Source organism: Manis pentadactyla, chromosome 16 (genome assembly GCF_030020395.1).
Source record: "Manis pentadactyla isolate mManPen7 chromosome 16, mManPen7.hap1, whole genome shotgun sequence".
NCBI lineage: Eukaryota > Metazoa > Chordata > Mammalia > Pholidota > Manidae > Manis > Manis pentadactyla.
Window position 1 is genome coordinate 61,791,990 of NC_080034.1, and position 24,340 is coordinate 61,816,329.

Consider the following 24,340-nt stretch of genomic DNA (forward strand, 5'->3'; position numbering starts at 1 on the left):
CCAGAAATTATACAAATTGCATGGCTGCATTTATAAATGTTAAGTCTTTAATTTGAATCCAGTATAAATTTTTTTGAGCTGCAAATTCATACCTTTTACAGTGTTTCTATAGTGCTTACTTAATGCATATATAAATGTGTTAAATTGTAGAATCCAAGATTTTGCATGGTGTCTTCAACATTAGTGTAGATCTTTTCCTACTCTAATAGCAAAAAGTTTTGTTTTAACTGAGTTACCTCTTGAAGGATTATTTTAAAGGTTAGTTAAAAACCTAGATGAGAGGCATTTATTTTTGCATGGTATTCATGCATGTATGTTTGTGTTTTGACTCTATTGGTAAAGTTGAAGGAACATGCTTTTTAAATGTCTTTGAATCCAATGTACTTACTATAATAGGCAAATTAAAACTTTCTTTTCTTCCAGATAAAACTTCACCAAGAAGGTTGCCCAGGAAACGGGCACAGAAGAGATCAGTGGGATCTGATGAGTAAATGTTCCTTTGTGCAACAATTCAGTCTTTACTTAACCTGCTCTAATGTTTTTCGGCCTGATGGGAATTAGTGCAGAGAAGCCATACCACCATAGAAGGCAACTACTACTTATGTGTGGACTGAGCAATCAGAGTCTGTGGCGATAATATTGCTGAAAATGCACTGCATTCATTTTTCTAAAGTAACAAATTTGGTTTTTTTTAAACCATTAAAATCAATGTGTGTGCGTGTGTATGTATGTGAGCAGTTGGTCTTACCGAGTCATTGCTGAACTCCCTGAAGCGTGCCTTTAGAATGCTGAGTAAATGCCATTGTCTCTTCCTTTTTGATATTTGCTGATATTTCCCTCCAAAACTCAATGAGTATTTGTCCAATAGGATTGTAGATGTCCATTTTCAGACTGTTTTAAAGAAAATAGTCTTTCTTTGGATGGCTCAAATCACATTTGATAGCACAAATTAACATTTTGTTGTTTTGTTGCTATTTTACAAATAGTATTCTAAAGGCACAAGCAGGAGTAGCCACTTTTTAGCAATAGAATTGTTTTGGTATTTTGCTGCTGTTTACTATAATGCCGCACCTTCAGAAATCTTCCCAAATGAGTTCAAGGAATTTGGGGAATCCTAGCAATGAAATTGTGAAACATAAAGATTCTGCTGATTTTGATATGTAAAACCAGCCCCACCCTCTTTTTTAACAAGAAGAAAATGGTACATGTGGAAACCGGAGTAGTTGTGTTGTCTATTACTCTATCCTGATCTAAGGGGTAGTTCTTGAATTTACTTTAGACCTGCTTAGGTGTTTTGCCTTTTGAAGACATCATTCTCCTCTCCTTTACAGAAGCATCTTAAGGAAAGTTGCATTGGTCTACAGACTAAGCAGAAGGCCAACTTACAGAGGCAGCGATGTATTCCAACTAATACTAATCTTTTTTTTTTTAAGGCTGATATTTTTTAAATGGTTAACCCATTTTTTAAATCTAATGTTTAGGTATTTTGGTTGTTGATAAAACCATTTTTTAGCTAACCTGAAGAATTCCAAAGTTTAAAGCACATAAAATCTTAGAACCAAACTAAAATGGACCCCATACAATCCTCTTAGAGTTACTCTTGCCCTGGGTCATAAACGAAGTTTGGCGTCACTGTCAGACTGGATGAAGAACAAAGCAAAATAGTGTGAACAAGTAGAGGCTTTTCTCCTCTGTCTTTAAGCCATATTCTCCCACACATATTTTATAGGGAAATGGTAAATGGTATTTACCACACAAAAACAACAGCAAAACAAAATGTCTTTCCAAGATGTTTAAGTATTTAAATGTCTGAGCCAAAGCCAATGACAGTGGAAGTCATTTGTAGTCAATCACTTTGCAAGTGGGAGCTAAGTGTCAAATTACCTATATTGGCATTGTTATAAACTATACCTGTAATATAAAGTGTTTGAGTTTTTAATTGGGCTGTATGATCAGTAGTTTGTTTTGAAAAGGCTCTATGAGCTTTAAGAAACTGCACGGGTTGTTTTTGTTTAATGTAATATAGGAGACCCTCCACCTTCTCAAGGAATATATTCCAAAACACTTTTGTGAATATCCACGTTTGTGTAACTACTAGAACATAATGCAGTAATTACAGAATTTTAAATGGCTCCTGGAGAGTTATTAAATATCTGGTGATACTCAGGCAGTGGCAAAGCCACACTGGTTACAGGTGCCAGGCCTTCTAACTCCTCAGTAACTTGTTTGACATCTTATCCCATATGCTGCTGAGGTCCAACTTAATGCCTCCGAAATTGTCATTTTTAATTTTTAGCATAGATTGGGAACAGTTGAACTCTCTTAAGTCCTCAGATGCCAGGGGTCTTCTATAGTATCAGTAAGTGTTTAGCAGAAACTTAACTCCATAATGAATGGAATTCAATTCCACACATGGTTTGTTCAAGCACACTTAATAAGTAGCCTATTTTTTAAATGTAAATATTTGGATGAAATTTTTGTTTGTTTTGATATATTCATTTGCTATACCAACCTTGGTTTCAGAATTCACCTTTTGAACAAATTGGTTTCAGAATCTGTAAAATGAACTAAGAATCTTGTATATCCAGCCTGTCACCCAGACATGTGAGAATAATGTGTTTTTCATAAAGCATGGATCTTGCTTTGGTTGTGTAGCTTCATCATTCATTTCATGGTCTTGCATAATGAGTGACTTTTAAGACTGTTCCTGTCCTCTAAAGTGTTGTCTGAAAAGGGGGGGACAGGAAACGGGACCGTCAAGGTAGAAGCCTGAGGAAAATAGAATTCAAAAGAAAAGAAACATGGTCTTGATTTCAGTGAAGTTTTTAGTTTTAAGCTTCAGAAAATAGTGACTTTGATAGGAGGAAAAGGCAAATTTAGATCTTAAAAAAATAATTAAAAAGTCCTGTTGGCCTAGTATTATGTTTGATTCTGCTGGCGAGCAGTAAATGGCAGTAATGTGACATTGAAACCCTTATTTAATGACTTGTGTTGTTTTGGAGGTAATGGTCGTAGATAAATATTAGGATATGCAAAGCTGTTATTAGATCATTCATCTCTTGTGGCACAGTGATAACATGCCCTTGGTATGAAGGAACATTTACTTGGTTATAGTGCATTTAAAGAGGTAATTTTACCATAAACTTGGCAGTACACATCATCTCACCAAGAATTTGATAGGTTCACCCTTAATTTTTTAGACTTTTTGTTCCATAATTAAATGCTAGCTTTAATGTTAAATAATTTCCAGATTTACTTGAAGTAATTTACCACAGTTTGGGCCAGCATCATTTATAGCTGTAAAATCAATAAACTGGCTCTAATTTTTAAAAATAAAACCCTCCTTTTCTTTGAACTAGTGTCTCCAGCTCAGTGAGGAGCAGACAAGGCCCTTGCTGCTAGTCTGAGTGGAATGTGGGTCTGTTGCTCACTGGCCTATCTGCAAACATCCTCCTAAATGGATGTCAGGCAGGAAGAACTGACTTACAAACATCTCAATAACCACTTCTTTAGGGCTCACTCTTAACGAACTTTACTAATTAGTGTCTATATGATTTTAAACTTTTTCATTTACACTATAAAGTCTGGGCTTTTACCGTAACTATATAATCTGAAGTTCTGCAGTTTTTGTAAGTTCTGGAATTACTTAGGAATATGGTTCTAGGGTTTGGGTACCATTTAGCTGCTTTTTTTAAGGCAGTAGGAAAGGAACTCATTTTTTAAACTTCAGCCATGTAGTATTCTGTTGGTCTTTCCATTCATCTCACAAATGTTCACAACAACCCACAGAAGAAAGGCAGTTTTGTTCTCATCTTATAGATGGAAAAAGTGAGACCACCTGAGTCTAAGTAGCTTGCTCAGGATTACATATTGAAGATGGATTCAGAGCTGTCTTACTCTAAAACTCACATGGTCTTTCCCCATGGTTGTACCATGTTTAAGATGGCATTTTATAAAATCAAGCATTTGGGTAGCTTAAATTACTTGATTTCCAGAATCAGTATCCAGAAAGTAACTTCAGTACTGAATACACATGTATATACATACACACGCTGTACTGTACAATGCCACTCAACTTCAGAACACTAGAAAACCTGAGTCTTCTGATCTGTTATAAATTGATTTGTGGGTTGAAATTTGACACTTACTATGAAAATTCAGTTATCCACAATACCTTATTTAATCTCTAATAGTGACACACACTTCTTTAAATGTCCCCAGTTAACGAAATCATGGTCTTTAGATATTTTCTTTAAGGTTGATTTCCTAGTTAGACTGGGTTTTCAAGTTTTAAAGGGTTGGAAGATTCATCATCTTATCAGAGAAGAGAATAAAGTATCTGTTCTTGGGTTGTACAGCCATGCAGTGAGGGAACTGGGATTACAGGTTTGGCTTCTGTCTTGTCTTTCTGTTCAAATACGGATTTCAAGTAGACACAGTGGAGCACTGAAAAGAAAACCCAGTATCACCCAGAAATCACAGGCACAGATGATTTGACTAGGCCTTTTTTGGTTACCCTGCTGTCCCTCAGGTACAGATTTTCCTAAGTACCTGTGGCAGCCTATCACTTTGTTGCCATGTCTGTCTCTGCTGGACTGTGAACTCTGTCTTGTTTGCCTTTTATCTCCAGCTTCTAGCTCACAGTTGTCATGTGGAAACCTATCCCGAGTGTTTAAAGAAGAAACAAACATGGGCCAGTTTGCATTTGCCATTCTTCCATGGGATTGTGTTCAGAAACATTCCTCGTGATGACTCGGCATCATTGGCAAATCTGTGAAGAACAGCTGGGTGGTGTGGCTTGCTAGCCTGGGGATTAGGATATAGTGCCCTGTGACCTTGAGCAGGAAGCTGGTGTCTGGAGTCTTGATGTGACTTTTTGTAACTGAGAGGTACTTGCGTGTCCCAAATTGGCTGATTCTGTTACCTACAAACCCTTTCCTAATAACAATGATTTTAAATGATTCTTTAAATTTAATATACTCAGCAAAAGAAAAATGAACTGAGATACAGAATGGACTCAGGTCAGGTCACCTGGGTTCAGATCCCAGCTCCCTCTTCTAGTTGGAGGCAAGTTGCATAACCTCCCTGGTTTTCAGTTTAGCTGCCTGCCTGTGGGGTCGTTAGGTACTCAGAGCGTTGTCTGGCCCAGTGGAAGCTGTTTCGGTGATGGCTGCCCTGCTGTAAAGCACCAGGCATGGTAAACATTCTCTGAAGTGTGAGGAGGATGTGTATATCGTGCTTTCTGGAGTATGTGCAATAATAATTAAATTCTACTGAATAGGAAAGCTAAATAGGTTGTACTGTAAAGTCAAGATGGACATGTAATGTGGCTAGCTCTGGGGGTTAATTTAATAATGAGCCAGAGTAATAGGGCTGCCAAGAGAAATTTTTGTCATCATCGTAGATCTGTAAGAACCTGCACATTGAATTGAGATTTACTTTTTCAGAAGAAGCTGAGTGTTTTCCAGTGATCGTATAGCTGTTCAAAAGATTTTTAGAACTACTTTCAGAATTTCTTTCAGCTTCAGACTGTGAGTTACCCAAAGAGAATCAATCTTACGTGCTTTCAAAATCCATTTGTCTGATCACCCGTCCTATTCACATTTGTCAAAATAGGTGTTTCAGTCTAAAGGCATTTTAGAAAAGTATGAAAAATACTTTAGTCAAGAATAATTGTTGGATTGAGTGTGTGTGTATCTATATATGTCAAGTGTCAGCTCTGTGCTCTTACGCATTCTCATTTAAACCTCACAGCTACTGTAGAAAACCCATTATCCATTGTGAAACAGCCTCAGGGAGCCCACAGGTACCCGCACTGTGGATTTGGTCCACTGCTATCACTAGCTTTGTTGAAAGAAGGCATCTGAATACTTGGACAGGGAGCATGTTCACCTTAGCTCACAAAATACACTCGCCTGTGTTCCAGCGGCACCACTTAGGATTTGCTTGGTAATTTCTCTGAGGCAGATGACTTACGTGTTGTTTGTGTGCTGTCAGCCAGAAGTCCAGGGACATTTACTAATACTCCAGGCAGTGACTGTCTTAAAATGGACCATTGCCATCATCCTTGGGAGAAGATGTAAAGCAGTTGATCCTCAGCACACAGAACAGGACTTCATCCCCTTAAACTCTCCTGGGTAGTTAATTATTAGAGTTGCATGTATTTTAAGGTTTTGCATTTAGTATCTCATCCTGTTCAGAGTAGAGTGACCTTTTGAAGGTTAAAGATACTGGTTATGTGTTTTTTTAAGTATGTCCTACGAGTTGATGGCACTCTGTCTCCACTCAGTGGGAAATAGGATCTAGAGCAGGCTGGAGCCTGCTCGTCCTGAAGCTACCTGCAGAGAAGATAGTGGCAGAAGGTATGACTGCTTTTCTTGTCTTTCCTTAGTTGAATTCCACCTGGATAACACATACCTGTTTTACACTGAAGCCCCTGCCTAGAAGTACACAGAAAGATTGTGACCCATTAGTCACTACAGTGACTTTTCACATGCTGGCTGATGGCCTGATTGACCTGGTTTCAGGAAGTCCTGTACAGGCGCTGCCTTAGTCGCGTCTGTACAGAGAGGACTTCCTGTGCCCCCTGCAGTCTACACAGGGAGCTTAGGGCTGTGAGTGAGTCTTTGTCACCAAGTCCTGTCTTCCAGGTTCTTGAGAGACTTGTCTCCAAATGTGTACCTCCTTCCCCACTGTCTGCATCTCTTCTGGCTGCTTTCCTTCTGTGCCCACCTGTACAGAAACCTTCCTGTTCGAAATCTTTTGCATGATTCTTACCCCTCTAGCTGCATTCCTGGTCTTGCTGTTCTTTCCTGTCTGCCAAAATCTCCTATACCTTTGGCTTCCTTTTCATTAGGCTTTCAGTCTTTTCAATTCCTTTCAGTTTAGCTTTTGACCCTAAAAACCTCTCTGGATCTTGTGAGCCCTACTTGCCAACCTTCTACAGTCTCTTCTCCAGCCTCAGCTTGTGCATTTAACCCATTAGCCACCAGCCAAATGTTCCTTAGTGGCTGTGATCTGTTCTTGTCTCTTTCTCATGTTCCCATCAACTAAGCCTCAAGTCAGGCTCTTTGTCCCTCCCTCGGTACGACTTCAGAGAGCTTGGCAGTTGTCATGGCCTCATTTGCTGTGTTTATTACCTCAATCCTAATTTGTTTTCTTAGTGCCATTCTAACTGCTTGTGATTGTTTTCACTTAAATTTTTTATTGTGACCTCAAACCAACAATCACGTGTTTATTTCCCTCCCTAGGTCTCCCCATTCTAACTCTATGTCATTCTTCAGGAACATGACTTTTTCATTTATCCAACATTAAATCTTAAAGAGCCACAAGTATGGATATTTGCACATAAGAACTTAATAATTTTTATGAATTTTAGCTCTGCTAAGAATTAAATTAGATTTCAGTTCTCTCCACTTCAAAAATATAACAGTTTAAGAACTTTAAAGAAATTTGGATTCATTCAATATAGGAAAATAACCTCTGGTTCAAAGTATTTTTTCTTTTTTTGTATTTCCTAATCCACTGCAGGAAGTCTTGGATTTGTTATTTTAATTCTAGCGCTTGTTGCAAACTTGAAATGTGGTTTCTGGCAGTATTTTAATCAGGTTATTTATGACAAAACTTTCTTCTGCGATGTGCAGTTTTTATCTGGTGACTAGGTCTGAAAATGTTAGGCTATCTGTCAGGACTGACTATTTAATGAAAGTAGGGCTCCTAAGTCCCTAACATTCTTGTGCAGTTTTAGGAAATGTTCCTGCTTTATGAATATCTAGAAATCAAAATTTTTCTAGTTTGGTAAACCCAGGAGCACTTTTTTTCCTTGGTTATTTCCAGTAGTCTGACCTACTGCCCTTTCAAATGCATCTTTTAAGAATCTCCATATCCCTGGATTAAAGCTGATGTTGAAAGTACTTGTGTGTGGTATGAAATGTTTCCTGCGGTGCCAGTGCATAGTGCTGCTAGGCCTCAAAGATGAGAAGCACAAAGTGAATCTAAAATTTTAAGCAAAAAAGCAAAAGAAAAACACAGTATTGATTTAATGGCCCCCTGGAATTTGTGAAAAGATTCACACATTTCTTGGCTATGAAATGTAGACATTTCAAGTAAAAAAATCTTGTTTTAGAATAAAGATGACTGAGGATGTGTCTCACCTGTGCTGTTTGGCTGACAGCTAGTTGACTTTTCAGATGATGTTCTTAACCCCCCCACAAACATGTATTGGGAGTTTTGGTTCCCAGTAATGTGGGACTGCGTGCTCTGTTTAAACATTTTTGAGCAAGCAGAGATGTTTTATAGCTTGCTCATCTGTATGTCAGTGAGTCAGTAGTACTTAGGATTCTAGTACTTAGGATTCGCTTCAGGATTTTGTTGTAAGTAGCAGAGCTGAATCTGTTCATAGAGAGGCTTCTTGGTTAGAGGCTGTGCAGACTTGGGAAATTTCATTTTTGTGACTATGTAATGTTTTCAGTCTTTACTGAAGGGAAAAATGAAAGAATCAAAAATTATTAGGACAGTAAGAACCATCATTTTAATCTCTTCTCTACAGTGCTTGGAACACTCAGGATAAAGTAAGTTTCAGATTAGACCAAAGTCTGAAAAGAAGTATAAGAAATTGCTAAAGCAGTTTGTGGTAGGGTGATGGCCTCTTTTTCAAAATGTTTTTAATGCACTTACTATTTATGTTTTATAATGGAAGAAATAAATGTAAATGTTAAATTTACCTGAGCCTCCTACAATAAATATAATAATCATCGTGGTTGTGGGCCACTTTGCTGGGGCCCATAAAGAATTTGAGCCAATTTTTAAAACTTGGATTGACATACTGTCACTTGTCACTTGACATATTCAAAGGAAATGAAAATAGGTTATTGATGGAAAAATCTTTTACAACATTTTTCCTCTAAAAAAAACCCAAGCTTCCCATCTGTTACTCTTTTAAACATGTAAACTACCTGTATGTCCAGCTGGGTTTGTGCCAGGTACCACCCTCCCTTTGTTTCCTGGTCCCTGTGCCCACAGTGGCCCAGTGATCTAGTCCAGCTTGGAAACCTCTGGCCTCCAGTTGCCCTTGGGTGAACATGGGGCGTGCACCATTGCCCACAGGCAGTCTGGGCCTTATCTGCTTCACACCCTTCCTCTGCTTCCCTATCATCCCCTGCCTGATAGACGTCTCTGACCAGCTTACCTCATCAGAGGCACCCTCCCAGCACCCTCATCCCTCCACCCTGTTTACTAGCCTTCTGAATACCTGTTTACCCTGTTTACCACCATCTGAAATGACCTTGCCCTTCCATTGCCTGTCACCCCTTTTGAAATGTAGGCTTCACGACAGCAAGAATTTTGTTACCAGATCAGCAAGTCCTAAAACAGTACTTGGCACATGGTAGTGTTTAATAAGAATTATTTGTCACAGCCATACAGTGAAGTAGGTACATCTCCGTTTTGCAAATGAAGCAATTGAATACACAAGCTAAGTAACAGTATACAGCTATTGAGTGGCGAAGCTGTGATTGCAACACAGGCTTGTCTGTGTCCAGAGCGTTCATGTGATTCTGTTACATCTCTCATAATGTGGAAATTCTCCAGGGGGTCCCCATTCAGTGAAAATCCAGGAGAAAATAGGTTGAACTGCCGTGCTTTGGATTCACATATGCCCAAGACCCAGGCTCATCTGCACACATACGCACGAAATTCCCGGACTCGTAAAGCAGACAAAACTACCTTGAGTCTAGAGAATGAGAGGTTGAAATGCCTCTTGCTTGGGCTGCAGCTCCACCAGGAAGCATTTACCAAAACAAAATGAAGGAAACTGGCAAGCAAGTGTCCAGGAGTTGCTGGAAAGTGTGGTTCATGTGAAATCCCTTAGCTGAATTCTAGAAAAGGAAGTGACGCAATAGGGAGATCAAAGCCATAGCTTCAAAATGAAAAGGTAGTTCCCAAATTGTGGGTAAATTGTAACTAAGTTTTTTTGTGTGTGAAGTGTTTAATGACAAACTTAACAAATTGTACCAAGTTGAGACAACTAGATGAGCTGTCATGGGTGCACAAAACCTGTCCACCGGCCATCACAAGAACACCTTGAGGAAAGAGACCAAAGAAAGCTTTGTAGAAGTCCAAGCCCTCTTCAAGGAGTGTTTTATATCAAGAGACTGTTATTAAGACTTTAAAATAGAAATCACTAAGTTTCTTAAAGAATAATTCATCACTTACGTCCGTGTTTTTGCTAGTTTTAGGTAGTATTCCTTCTTTGCAAGAATACTCCAAATGACAGGAAAATATTTTAAAGCAAATGTCCTTATTAATCCCAGGCCTCTGATAGCCGCCGGCACGGGTGTGTTTTGCTGCCCTCTGCTGCTCACGATCGGCACAGCAGTGACGGCTTCATTCCAAAGGCTGCCTCTTGGCATTGCCAGAAAGGTGGAGAAGGATTGGGAAAAGGCAGGACTGTTAGGAACCGTTCTCTTCTAATGCAAACTACCCCAACCAATGCAACCCAACCAGCTCATGCATGCCTGTGCTGCACCTCAAAACTAAACACCAAATTAGGGTGACAAGTACTGCCTTTGCTAAGATGGCAATGAAGTGATCTGGATTTTTAAGTTATTTGAATGATTGTGTCAGTGGAAACATGGATGCTATAAAGGGCACCCCTGTGGGTCACCTTGGAGCTGCCCAACCACACTCAGAATGTGTTCTCTATATTCATCTTGTCTTCCTAGAGAAAATCATGGTCTCAGGAGAGACAAAGCCAGCCTCTGCTCTGCTTTGCCTCCATCATGTCAATGTGTATTGACACACACACACACTCACACACGTTCACCCTGGATGAATTAATCAAATATTTTTGCTCATGGGACATCAGCATGGGTAATAGCTGTTGGCGTTAGCCCTTGTTTGCACCGAGGCATCCACCTGGCAGCTAGGTAACAAACAAGACACTTAACTGGTATCAGCCTGCTGCTTCTGTAAAACAATGATAATAGTAATCAGTTATTAATATTCAGTGAATATGTGTAAAGCCTTCACTAGACATCAAGTGTTCTGTTGGATTTTTAAAATACTGCACACTTAAAAAGCCTATCCCAGTGCCTAACCCAGGGTAAGCTAATTTTCCCTACTAGGAATGATTCCTTTCCCCGTATGTCAGCCAACTAAAAACCATCGTCAGCAACTTGGTCTTTTCTAGAACTGAAATTCTGTTTACGAGGGTGGTTCTTCTGTTTTCTGTACTTAGTGGAGCCTATCATAATATTAGAGTTGTAAAAAATCTTAAGAGTCGCCCAGCCCAGCTTTTTGGCGAGCGCAGGGCTCTCTGCTGTAACCCCTGTGTGGCCACCCCCTCCTGGCCGGGCGGCCCACCCCATCTCTGGATGATCCAACTGTTAGTTTGTCCTTGAACCCAAATCAGCTTTCTGGCAGCCTGTGTCCTAGTTCTGCTATTCAGATTCATCTTTCTGTCCCTGAGGACAGTCCTTTATATATTTGAAGAGGTCTATCACTTCTTCATTTGTGAGATCATCTTTTACCCAGGCTAACGTAAAACGTAATAATGACCAACCTAAATGGATTTTGTTTTTCTAAAATACTCCCCCAGAGTTACTTCTTTTTCAGTGAAACACTGCCTGTATTAAGATGATGGGAATTGTCTGGCCCCTTAAAACCTTACATGTTTTATTGATAGTATAAATTAAAGAGTCCAAAATGATTACTTGAAATAAAGGATGAAAATAATTGCCACTCGTTCTCTCCCTCCAAAATGCAGTACTTGGACAGCTAGTTCTTGCTCTTAGGCAGCATTCTTAGGCAAACTTAACTGCCTGGAAGATTGGGCGTGGGGCAGCAGGGGCGACAGGGGGAGGCTCGACTCAGGGCATCATCCCCACAGCTCCTGACTCTAGTTCTAGACTGGGGCCCAGGAATCTGTATTTTAATGAGCACCGGTGCTCCCACAACTGTAGTGCAAAACATTCCCCTGGACAGCCTGGGGTCCCACCTGAAGGCACTGCCTGGCTGCAGAGTAATGAGCCGACCTGCCCTGTTTGTCCCCAGGAAGCTCTTAACTGGCAGGAGCCCCGGCTGCACAGATGGTGGTGCTTAGCCTGGACCCAAATAACCTTTGCCCTGTACAGAAATGGCTGCTTCCCTTGCCGCCTACTGTTGTTTCCTACCCTCTTGGTGCCTGCGAAGCCAGCTGGGGTGGTGGTGGCTGTGGCTGGTCCTTCTGAGCACTTTCTCTAATCCAGAGACTCTCCTAGGCGTTATGCTTGTGTTCACTCTTTTAATTCTGGGTACCCAGCCCTATTTGGGGTTGGTACTCATATCACCATGTTACCGCTGAGGAAATGGAGGTGTGGATCAGTAGGACAGCTTGCCCATGGCTGCCCAGCTTGTAAGAGAAAACACCTGTATTTTCCAGGAGTCCTGCCCATCTGCTCAGCCAAAACACCTGGCCCTCTCCTGGGGGCATCAGACCCATCCAGCCAAACACCCGATGTCTGATGTCCCAAAGGCACCTTGGACTCAACATGGGGATTGGCCATTTTCCCTCCCTAAGCTGCTAGCTCTTCAGTCTTGCTTAGCGCAGCTGGTGTCATTTCCTTTGTGCAGGCCCCTCTGTCCTGACTCTTTAAGTCTCCCAGGTCCAGCTCTGCTCAGTCCCTGTTGACTGCCTTGCTGCTGGCCCTCCTCCGAGTGTCTGGGACGCCCTGAGCTCGGGACTGAGTGTTATGTGAGCACGTGGTGGTGCAGCCGCCCCACGTGGTGGGGTGCCGCCGTTGCCTGCGTGCTGCAGTCTAGTCCCCCTCAACCCACCACCCAGGAGCTGCTACTGTCATCATCAAATGGCCTGATCCGGTCACTGTCCCCAGGTTAAAACCTCTCGGCAGTTCCCCATAGCCTGCAGGACAAAGGCCAAAACCTGTACTCTCTGCCACCACCTGACCTTTGAACCTGATCTCTCATAGATCCTACTTTGAACTTGTACCCCAGCTGAACTGCTCGTTCCCTACATGCACCACCTACTGCTGCCTCCCAGCCCTGGCACAGCCTGTCCTTCCCTGGATGGAGGATGCTGACCCCCTGCCCCTAACCTGCTGGTTGAACATCTAGTTTGGGGGTAGTCTTAAATTTTGATATGACTTCTAACTTACGAAAAAAGTTGCAAAACAGTACAAATTCCCTATAGCCTTAACCTTCATTGAGGTCATTAATTACTAACATTTTATGCACACATATGCACACATTTTTCCTGACCTTTTGGAGAGTGAATTGCAGACATCATACCCCTTTGCCCCTGAATTTACCAGTATTTATCTTCTAAGAACAAACACTTTTTCTTACATAACCAAGTTGTACTTACCAGAATCAGGAACTTGAATACTGGTGCAATGATTTCTAATCCACAGGCTATGGTCAGATTTTGCCAATTGTCTCAGCAATGCCCATTACAGCTGTCTTCTCCTGGCTCAGGAGCCAGTACTCCTTAATAATAACAAGGTGACATTATGTTGTCATGTCTCCTTAAACTGAAATATTTGAGGACAGTCTTTGAGGACCCTAGCATTTTTAAGGAGTGCAGGCTAATTGCTTTGCAGAGTGCCCCCCAGCCAGAGCTCACATGCTAGTTCCTCATGTTGGATCCAGGTGATGCCCTTTCTGGCAGGAACAGCATGGAGGTGATGCAAGCCCCGTGGGCAGGAGTCCGGAGGCCCCTGCTGCTGGGCCGTGTCCGTGACTGTGAGGCTGATAGAGGTGGGGGGAGGGGGGTGCAGGGTGGGAGGGCAGTCTTAACTGAGTTTCTCAACTGCAGTTTTCAAGTCACCTCTTTGAGGGAAGCTTTCTGGGGACCCCGAACCCCATTCCAGGCACCCAGTTAGGTCCTGTGTCTCTCTTCCCATAATACCCTGGGCTTAGTCTCCACCTTTGGTAATTCAGTTGCACCCCGGGGACTCTGTACCTCTCCTCCCCACTCTGCCGCAAGTTCAGGAGAGCAAGGCTCGCATCTTGCTCATCATGGCAGCCCCAGCTTCTGATCCAGGGCCTGGCACATAGTGTGTGCTTAATAAATACTTGTTGAGTGAATGAAAGATTGAGTGACACCAACTGGGAGCTGACTCCATTACAAAGCAAAAGCTTCCAGATCTCTCCAGATGAGTCCGCACTTTATTTCTGCTTTATACATGGAGCATGGCGATGTTTTTGGATTTCTTTTTATACCGGATTTTTCCTGGAAGCATCAAAGTCTGACTAAATCTCATAGAGAGGAACAGTATTTATTCTTCCTTTTGAAGTCCCAGAATGGACTGATTTTAGCAAATTTGAGCCCCAATCCTAGATTTTTCTGTTTGTGTCTTCATGGGAGGATGGATGGGAGTGAGGGGAGATTTCACTGGGTCTCTGATGGAGTGAAGTATTTAGACCCAGAAGAGCAGCCTGAAACGTCTGTCAAGCATCTGTCAGAGGGAGGAGGGCCCTCCGCGCTTCGCCCTGACCAGCTCCACCCTGCACACCTGGGTGAGTCAGGGCTGTGTGGAAGCCTCTCAGATCTCTCTCTCCCTTTGTTTCAGACGCAGGAGGAGGGACACGCACTGATGTCGTCACACCTCCCCTGCAGCTCTGCCATCTCGCCATCCGGGTGCCAGGGCTGCGCGCACTGCCACGGCTGCTACAGGGAAACCCCCGGACATGCGGTTCCTGGAGACCAGGCCTCCTTTCTGCCCCGTGTGGCTCTTTGTGAAGCTTAGGACAGCACCCACCCTCTGGGCTGGGTCCTCCACTGGCCCTACTGGGAAGTCACTGTGGGGAAGGGCTGAGGAACCAGAGTTTTGTGGCTTATGAATAATAGCTGTTGTGCATTATTTCTGGGGGGAGATTTCCCAGTCAATGAGGCCGCCTTTGCCAGCCAGCGGGGCAGGGAATGTGGGTCCCCGACGGCAAGGAGTGGATGAACCGTGTGACCTCGGCTGTGGGCTCACTCAGTGCAGCTTGCTCTCTGCCATTACTAGACTGTGACTATGGTCAGGAGACGAAGGCTCAGGGGGTAGTGAGCTCCCGAGCCCCTGGGACATGATGGTTGCAACACGTGTCTTAACAGCTTCCAGTCCCATCTTAGGGAAATGGCCAAAGAGCAGCTTGGCGGGAGCAGTCTCAAAATGGGTGGGGCCGCTGCAGCAACTGCAGCCTGGGTGGAAGAAGAGCTTGTTGTACAGATGAGTAATGCTTCTTGTGAATGCAAGTCGGCGTGTCTTACCAGGGAGGGGGCCTCCCGCCCCCCCTGCACTGTCTGAGGCCCGGTGTCTGTGTGTGGGTGCTCATAATGGGCTCCCCAGGGCTCTTTCGTTATGCTGACATGAGTTGAGCTGCATTGAATTGAATTGAACTGAAATAAACGGATTCATTACAAACAAGTATGAATCTCTTGCTGAGTGCCAGGCCCTGGGGAATCAAAGATGCATGAGACAGCCCGGGTGTACACCAACTGGGCCTACAACCATAACATCGTGGACTTGTGGCAAGATCACCTTTGGGGCTCTGGGGACGGAGGATAAGAGAGGCTTCAAGAGGAGATACTGTTTGAGCTGAGCCTTTAGGCACAGAGTGGGAACTTTGGAGAGGAGGTAAAGGCCACCAGGAAGTAGCAGGAGCAGGAATAGAGAGAGTGATAAAGCAGATAAACAGCTACCCAGCTGACGGATGACACAGATGCACATGTGCACGTGTGCACACACACAGCACCTGCAACATGGCCCATGAACCACCTGGAAGTCCCCATACCTAAGGCAGAATTCTCAGGGAGCTGCCCCCGGAATCTGCATATTAAATCACAATTTACGAGAATTAACATTTTGAGACTCATGGGGAGTGGGGGGCGGGCTAAGCCTCTGTAGGTACTAGGGAGCAGTCAGGATCCGTTCCTGTGTCAACTGAGTGAGTGTCACACTTCAGGGCCCATGGGAATCCCCGAGAGGACTTATTAACACGCAGACTGCTGGGCCCGCCCTGAGATTCTGCATCAGTGGGTCTGAGCTGGGCCTGGGGACTCATGATCCAGTTAATTTTATGTTCCAATAAACATGTGGTACCTGCAGCCCCCAAACTCTGAGCACATGTGACACCCCATCCATTTTTAGAATTCTAAGCAGCTTCTTGGTGAACCTCTGTCTAGGATCAATAAAAAAAAATTTGAACCTGGGCCCAGAATTCCCCAGTTGTCACCACCCTTGTGGTGTGACGTAGTGGATCCTGTCCCACAGCCATGCGACACAAGCAAGCCCTGCCTCTCAGCAAACGTTCCTCGCACCGCCCTGGGCGTCGGGGATTTGTTGTGTCCCGGGACAGGTCAGGAGCACACTACCTCTGGGCGGTGAAGGGACGTTCTCCAAGTCCAGGGCCCTCCTCCAGGCTTGTGTGGGGAGCAGTGCCAAGGCCACCAACAGAGGGATGCAGGGCGGACTTCAGGACAGGGGCGGCACCGCAAGGCAGCCCTACCTCCCGAAGCAGGGGCTTCCACTGCTTTTTAGAGAATGGAAGACTCTGAAATGAATATGTAATGGATGATAATTTTGCATTACATGTAGGAGCAATTAGATAGGTCAACTTTGGGATACCATGAATCCTTCCCTCTATAATGAGAAGTAAAATGAAGGCCTTTCTTTCCCAGTTCTTGTGAAATGACTGCGGCCGCCATCCTCCCAAGTCCTGAGCCTCTTGAAAAGGCTTTGCTGTCCCCCGTATTCCTTGGAAGAGCGAGGGTCTGTCTCCGTGAGGGCCTTAAGTGCTCAGACACCTGGCGACTATCATTTAGAGGGCTTCCACTTATTTGAAGCTCTGTATGCACTTACATTTTGGGAAATGGGCATTTTATACCCACTTTGAAGATAAAGATATTGAAGTCCAGAGGCTCTGAATCACACAGACGAATCACAGACAACCAGGCTTGGGATTTGAACCCAGAGCTGTTCTGCTCCAAATCCCGTAAGATTTTTGCACTGTATTACAGTCAGGATGCCTGTAAATGGGCAAGTCTCAGCTTCCTGCACATGAGGAAGCACCACAGAGCTTTAAAAATTCTTAGCAGGTAGCCCCACTCCAGAGACTGATTAAACTGGCCTGGGGCAAGTCCCATTACCTAGATCTAAACAGTCCCCAGATGATTCTAATGAGCAGCCGGGGCGGACAAGTGCCTCCCGTGAGAAGCGCCAGCGAAGGTCAAAGCCACGACATGTGCCCTGTGTGAGGTGAGTGAGGAGTTCCCCGTTGAAGACGTGCATGTCACTTGGCCTGGGCAGAACCCAGTCCTGGCGTGAGGCCCAGCCTGGGGTCCCCACCCACCGCCCTGCCCCTTGCCCTCCGAGCTCACTGCTCTGCCAGCCTGTCTCTCCCTCTTGGGCTCTCGCTGCCCTCCCAGCCCTGGGTGGGCCCGTCAGCTTCAGTCACTGGCCGCAGGCTGTGTTCCTGGACACTCAAAGATGGACAGAGGTCCCTGAGACTTGCCTTGAACCGAGCCGTATTCTGTGTTGCAAAGCGAAGCGGGTCCTCAGTGCCCACCCGCAGGGCTGTCCGTCCCGGTGTCCACCAGCCCGCTCTGCCCGCAGTCCCCAGGTGCCACGCCACCCTGCCCATCATGATCTCCAGCTTCACCGAGACGAGGAGGCTTCTCATCTGAATTTCTCACTGAGCCGCCTCCCCGCCCCCATTGGACTTGGGGTCCTGCATCCTCCTCTTTCCCTGGGTTCCTGTCTCAGGAGCCCGACGCTGTTCTCAGAGCTAAGGCCCCCCTCCACCTTCACCCTGACCCCTGCTCTCTCCTGCAGACCTTGGCACCACAGCCCCTTCCCTCCTGGCTTATCAAGGGTTCCCTCCCTGCTGCACCTCACCCCCCAGAAACACGCTCTCTCCCTTTCCCCTGACGTCTCCCCAGCCCCTCTGACCCTCTGGCAACAGTCTCCTCTCTCCCCCTGGGCTCTGCCGACTCCCCTGCTCACATCTGTGTCCCCACTCACATCCAGCGCCACCCTCCTTGGGCGCAGCAGGGGGCAGGAGCCAAACCCACAGCCTGTCTTCACCCTCCCGGCCCGGCCGAGCCTGCCGTCCCTTTAGGAGTCCGGTGCTCGCCTTCTCCGAGCTGCTCACCCCCCATCCTTGGGACCTTCCTTCTCCAGAGCCCAGGCTCTTTCTGGGTCTCTCCCTCCCCAGTGACGATCTCAGCCCTAGAGCTTCAGCTCCCACAGGACTCAAGTCCTGCCCCAGCTGTCACCTGTCCCCTAGGTGGCGGACACCTCCACCCAGACGCCTGTGCGGACCCGGCGAGCCCTCCCCGGCTCCCGGTGGCGGCACCTGAGCTCTCTCCTCTGGGGAACTTCCCATCCAGGCGGTTCAAGGGTATCTACCTGACTGGCGCCTGGCTCCAGGGACGGAATGTGACCCGGAGCTGGGCACACGGCTCAGAGCTGCCTGGACGAACAAATCCCGGGTCCTTAGTTAGAACGACACGCTGGGTTCGCTAAACTTGGATATAAGGGTGAGCTGCGGGGCCCAGCACTGCTGCTGTGTCGGGTCCCCCCTCGAGGACGAGGGCAACACGAAGCGAGCAGAAGGGGAGAGAGGCGGGGAATTCTAACCCAACCCCTGGGGAATCAGGATACGGCCAGGCGGGAAGCCGCTGCTCCTGGGCTTTCCAGTGACCACGGGGACCCACACAGCCCTTTTTCTGCCCGACTGGCTGGCTGACTGGCCTGGGCTGGATTTTTGTCACTTGCTATCAAAGGCTTCCTGTAGGAACCTCAAACAAGACTGAACCCACCTATGGGTAAAATTGTAACATTTCCAGAATGTCTCACCTGGCTTTAGTACATCTGCATATCAACAGGCGTTCAGAGGTGGAAAGAAGTGCGGCTTTAGTGCATTTGCATCATTCCTCAGGGGTGGGGAAGTTCATCTCAGTATCAGTGGGTAATCACCTGGGCAAGGAGGGCTTACCTGTACCTGAGAGGTGAGGGGAGGGCCGGTTTTTGCTTCTGCTGGAGCAGGAAAGAGAGAAGGCCCCGACTACAGTTTGTGAGCAATAAACAGATTTTAAACTTTATTTCTCCCTTTGAGTGATTTTGGTTTTTAGAGGTATTTTGCCCTGGGATTTCCTTTTCCCAGACTTACAATGACATGCCGGTGTAGGTTCACCCTGGTCACAAGTGTCCCACCCTGGTGGGGACGGCACCTGGGGAGATCTCTGCAGCTCCCTCTCTGCTTTGCTGTGAACCTAAAACTGCTCTGAAAAGATAAAGCCTTTATTTGAAGAAGACGGTGCAAACCAGCAGCATCCTCCTCTTTTCATCTCCGCTCCTCACATCCTCCCTGGGTTGGGCTTCCACCTTCATCACAGTGACCGGGCCCCGACCTGCTTTGGGTTCACACCCCCACGCCCACCTCCTTCACGTGCCTCCCAAAGCCGGTCACCCTTCAGTCCCACCTTCCTCCAGGGGATCCAGACCCTTGAGGCTCAGGATTCACCTTGCAGGAGGGAGGGCTGGGCTGCTGCCTGGTGCCAGTGAGCTGGGAGAGAGTCCGGTGGGGACGCTCTGGAAGATTCTGGAAGGTCGTGGGCAAGGCAAGGACAGGGCACCTCTGGAGGCTGGTCCAGTCCCTCTTGGCCTGCTTGTCCAAGCTGGAGACAGGTGCCCTCGGTGAGTGGGCACACTGCCCACTTCAGAGGTCTGCGCCGTCGCCAGGTGCCCAGGGATGAATGGTGGGAAGGCTGACCCAGAGTCCGTCCTCACGAGCTCTGACCGTGGAACTAGATACCATGTTCAGGACAGCAGCAGCTACGACTGTCTGCAGACCCGGGACAGCAGATCAGCCCTGGGCTTGAGGTGAGTGGACGACAGCTATCCACCAGGAAACTGGCAGCCAGGCCCGGGACACTGACGGGGCCCAGGGCCCAGTGGAAGCATAGAATCTTGGTTCTGGGCCTCAGGGAGAAGCACAGAGCAGTGCTGCCAGCAGTGACAGCAGAGGGGACTTAGGCACTAGGGTGAGTTCCGCGTTGACGGCAGGGCTGGCTTCCCAGGAGTCCAAACAGGTAGTTACCCAGGGCCCAGAGCCTGGAGTTTCGGTGCCACCTCGAAATCCTTTGATTGTATCTTTGAATTGGGCTTTGTGGGCCATGAAGTCCAGTGGGACAGTGGGGCATGCACTAGGCGTTTGGGGGCTTGAGCCTGAACTCACCTGTGGACCTGCCTCCCTCTGCCTCCCACCTCCCTCCATGGGGTCTTGGCTACCTGCTCTGCACCTGTGTCTAGAGACTGCAGACCCCTGGGTCCTGGAGGAGGCCTGGGTGCCCACGCAGGGAAGGTTGGTTGGTGTGTGTACCCCACAAGCTAGGTCGTAGGTGAGGGCTCTGGCACCTGTGGGCACCTACCCACAAGGATCCCCATGCTGAGCAAGTGTGACCTTAAATAGCAAAGAAGAAACACCATGGGAAGAGAGAGACAGAGAGAAAGAGGGAAAAAGGATTTTTTCCTGGTTTTTGAACAAGGGCCCCACATTTTCATTTTGCACTGGGTCCTGAAAATTAGGCAGCCAGCTGGTTAAGGGGACCAGTGGGTATCAGAAGACCCCTTCCTGGGAGCTGGTGGTCCCTGTGTTAATACAGGTGGGTGCGTAGCTAAAAAAGAGGCCAGGCAGGGATGCCTGGAGGAAGGTTCTGGTGCATTTCCTAGATTTCAGAGAGTTATCCCAGCAGACACAATGGTGTGAGGTGTATATTTGCAAACAGTCTGCCTTAGTGTTAGCCTGAGGGCAACTGGGGCACCAGTGAGGGGCAAGAGTCTAGGCCGGCCTTTCATTTCTGGAGCAATGGTTTCCACACTTCCTGGGCTTTAGAATTCTCTGGGAATTTGCTAAGAATGCCTATGGCTGGGTCCCATGCTCTGAGATCCGGCATCAGTAGGTGTGAAATTGAACTTTTAACTAGCAGTCTAGGGAATCCTCTGAATGGGTGGGTAGGTGGGTGGTGGTCCACCCTGGGGGTTGGCGTGAGGGGAAGGAAGCCATCTTGGGGGCTCTGCCCTGGGCTGTGCCTTGTGGAGCAGAGGTGAGCGGGCCTGCAGAATCCACCCGCAGCACCGCAGGCCGACCCTGTTTCCGTGTCATTTGTTTTGCAACGAAGGCACTGGAGCAGCTGGGATTCACTGGGTGACCTTGGGGACAAAGGCACCCATGTCACCTCTGCTCGCACATTTTCCAGAAGCATGCATCCTAGTTTTCAGTAACTGCCTTCTCAGCGGATGGCACACACATCACAGACACTCCATGACACCCACGCTCTGTTTTATGATTTTTCTGGTGGGCAACTGCGTCCTAACAAGGCCACTCGGTAGCTGGCTGATCTGGGAAAGCCATTCCTCCCCTCTGCTCCGAGGCGAGAAGGACTTGTTTTCACTTCCCAGCTGCCTGGATGTGGGTGAAGACAACAAACAAAAGTCACAGGGAAACACTCCGTAGCAGGCAAAGTGCAACAGAAACACATTCAAGTATAAGGTGGGGGAAATTAGAACAGCAGGATGCAAAGAATAAAAATAGTATCTGAGAAGCCAGATTACCAATTTCTTTTCTTCACATTTTCCTTCAGATCCCCAATTTTCTAAACTGAGCATGTGGCACTTTTATTTTAAAGCCCCGTGAAAGAGCTGCGCCAGGTCCACAGGCAAAGGCAGGGCTGACAGACGGCTGCCCCCCACGCTGGCCCCTTTGCCCGGTTCCTCCCTGCCCTGCCGGCTGGGTGGGGCGAGAGAGCAAAGGGCTGCGGCCGAGCACGCCTCTCCCACATTCGGCCGCAGCATCCTTTCCTTAAAAGCAAACCGGCAAAGGAGCATCCGCTGGTTTTTTATTTAGGAGACCGACTCTGGCAGCCTAGAATTGGAGGGGACTTTTTGTTAAAGAACAACCTTCAATTTTCAGGTTAAAATAAACCCAGCCATCTGGCCCGGTCCCTGGCCTCTGGTGCTGTTGGTGATGGAAGGGGGAGCAGCTCAGGCCAGGGCAGCAGCCCGGCTGTCAGCAGCACGTCGGACGGGCCTTGATCCGTGGTCCCTCAAGGAGCTTTTACAATCCTTAAGTACAAGAACTGCTGCAGATCCCGGGGGACTTGTGTGCTGGGCGGGGGCTGAAGCAGGAGCCGGAGGTGCCGTCCCCCGAGGCCCGGAGTCCGCGTCCTCTAACATCCTATCTGGGCTGCCCGTCCCTGCTCCTGAGACGCTCTCCCTCTCGCCTGGGGGTCTAGAGGTGTCCGTGCACCACACTTCTTACCTGCTGGGGCTCTGGTGGCCACATGGGTGTGGAAGTGGCTGGCCTGGGCTCCCCTGAGGAGCTCGTCTCTCACTGCCCCTGGGGATGCTTATGCCGCAGGTCCACAGCCCGCACTTTGAGGAGCAAAGTAGCAGCAAGGGCTAGGCTTCACCCGGGTGCTAGGTCTGCACTCCCCAGCCGGGCCTCCTGCAGCCAGGCCCCAGCCTTCCCTGCAGTGCAGGGGGTGGCAGCTCAGGGGCCTCCCTCAAAACAACTCGAGGGAGGGAACCTCTGGTAGGCACTGAGCCGGCAGGTGGCTGGACCCCAGAGCCGGAGGAGCTGGCCGCCTCCCAGGACCCTCCCGCTTGGCAGGGAGCATTTCAGCCCCCACTCCCAGCCCGGGGCAAGCACCAGAGCGAGGGGCCCTGGGGTGGGTGGGAGGCACCCTCTCCTCCTTCAGCCAACCTGGAGAAGGCCAGGCTGCCTGGGGGTGGGGAGAGACCTGCGTGTCCTGGGGCCCTGCGGCTGACCTGGGATCTCGGGGAGCGACAGGGGTGCTGGGAATGGTCCGGGATCCCGGACCTCCCCCTGGAGAGCTCCTTCCTGCTTGTCTTCTGTTCCCCACCGGGGGCTTCCGGGGAGGAGGAGGTGGCAAAGACCCCTTGGGCCCCAAGGACAGTGCCCGAAGCTCCGTCATCTCCCACATGCCGTTCCTGCACTGCACCCCCAACATCTTTGCAGTGACTGTGCCCCACAGGACGCTGCCCACCTGCCTCCCCAGGCAAAAACGCAGCACTCTCGCGAGGAGAGACGTCCCTGGAAACAACCGTATGAGGAAGACCTACTCTCCTGATGCACTTACTCAGTAGCAGGTGCCGTTCCAAGCACCTTATGTATATAAACTCATCTAGTCTGCACGGCCAACCCGTGTTGTTATCCCCATCTTAGGGATGGGGAAATGGGGGCTCAAGGCCATGCAGCCATGAGGCAGAGCTGAGATGTGCACCCAGCCAGCTTGTCCCCAGCCCCGGCTCTTGGCCACTTCTCTACCCCATCTCTCTGACACAAGGCACAGGGCTGGCTATGTCTTCAGGCAGGGGGTCCTAATGTTTGGGGTCCCTCCAGCCAGGGCTGGCTTCCCTTCCCCTGTCCCTTGGCACGTCCCTCATCCGATCTAGCACGTAAGAGGCTCTCAGAAAAGGTGTGATGATTAAGGTCTCTGTCTTTCAAACATGTGGTGTTCTTTCCACTCACATGAGGCATTTCAAATTTACAGAGACAGAAAGTGGAATGCTGGTCACCAGGGGCTGGGCTGGTGTTCAGCGGGGACAGAGTTTCAGTTTGGGAAGATGAAAAAGTCCTGGAGGTGGGCGGTGGTGCTGATGGCACAGCAGCGTGACTGCACCTGAGCCGCTGAACTACACACTTAAAACGTGTAGGATGGTACATTTTTTGTTGTGTATTTTATCATACACACAAAATGACATGTGCTGTTTCAACTAGAGATTAGCGGCAAGAGTAAGTACTCACCTCTTTCCGGGGGCGGAATGGGGACAGTGACAAAGGTCCCTGCTTGGACCTGAATCCAAGCTGCAGGAGGGGGCAGGGGGCAGGCTGGGGTCCATGCTGGCGAGGGGCTGCTGTTTCTTTGGGCCCCACCACAGAGAGGTTTTCCTGCTCCTGGTCACACGGATGTCAGAAGCCACTTCCTAGAAAGGACTTTTTCCTTGTTTTCTTTTCCTTGGCAACATATCCTCTCCCAAGGTCATCTTTCAGGAGTGAAGCCCCCTCTTTAGACGCTAATCCCAGATGTCTAGAGGTCACAGTGAGCCTCTGTTCTGGGTGGGCCCCCAAGGCTGTGCCTTCTCTGTAGCTCACAGATCTGATGTCACCCGATCCTGTTGGCTCCCCTTGAAAATAGACCCTAGACCCAAACCCAGACTCTTGCAGATCCAGTCCCGTCACTGCTCCAAGCTGCCACCATGTCTTGCCCACATTCCTCTGACTGCATCTTGACCGTCTCCCTGTCACTCTGCAGCCAGCATGACCCTCATGCCCT

General features: G+C 47.7%; 1 protein-coding gene across 2 annotated transcripts in view; it reads left to right on the forward strand.

Moving 5' to 3' along the window:
• SSR1 (signal sequence receptor subunit 1) overlaps positions 1–15,410 on the forward strand; it is a 33,036-nt gene extending 17,626 nt beyond the window's left edge. Inside the window, exons 8-9 of one of the 2 annotated variants that reach the window (XM_036921484.2) lie at positions 424–487; positions 14,568–15,410. In XM_036921484.2, the coding sequence (XP_036777379.1) occupies positions 424–487; positions 14,568–14,592 (89 nt within the window). In that variant the 3' untranslated portion in view covers positions 14,593–15,410. Of the gene's footprint in view, positions 1–423; positions 2,642–14,567 lie in introns of those variants that run through there. The other variant, XM_036921487.2, reaches the window with a different exon arrangement.
• The last annotated feature ends 8,930 nt before the right edge of the window (positions 15,411–24,340 follow it).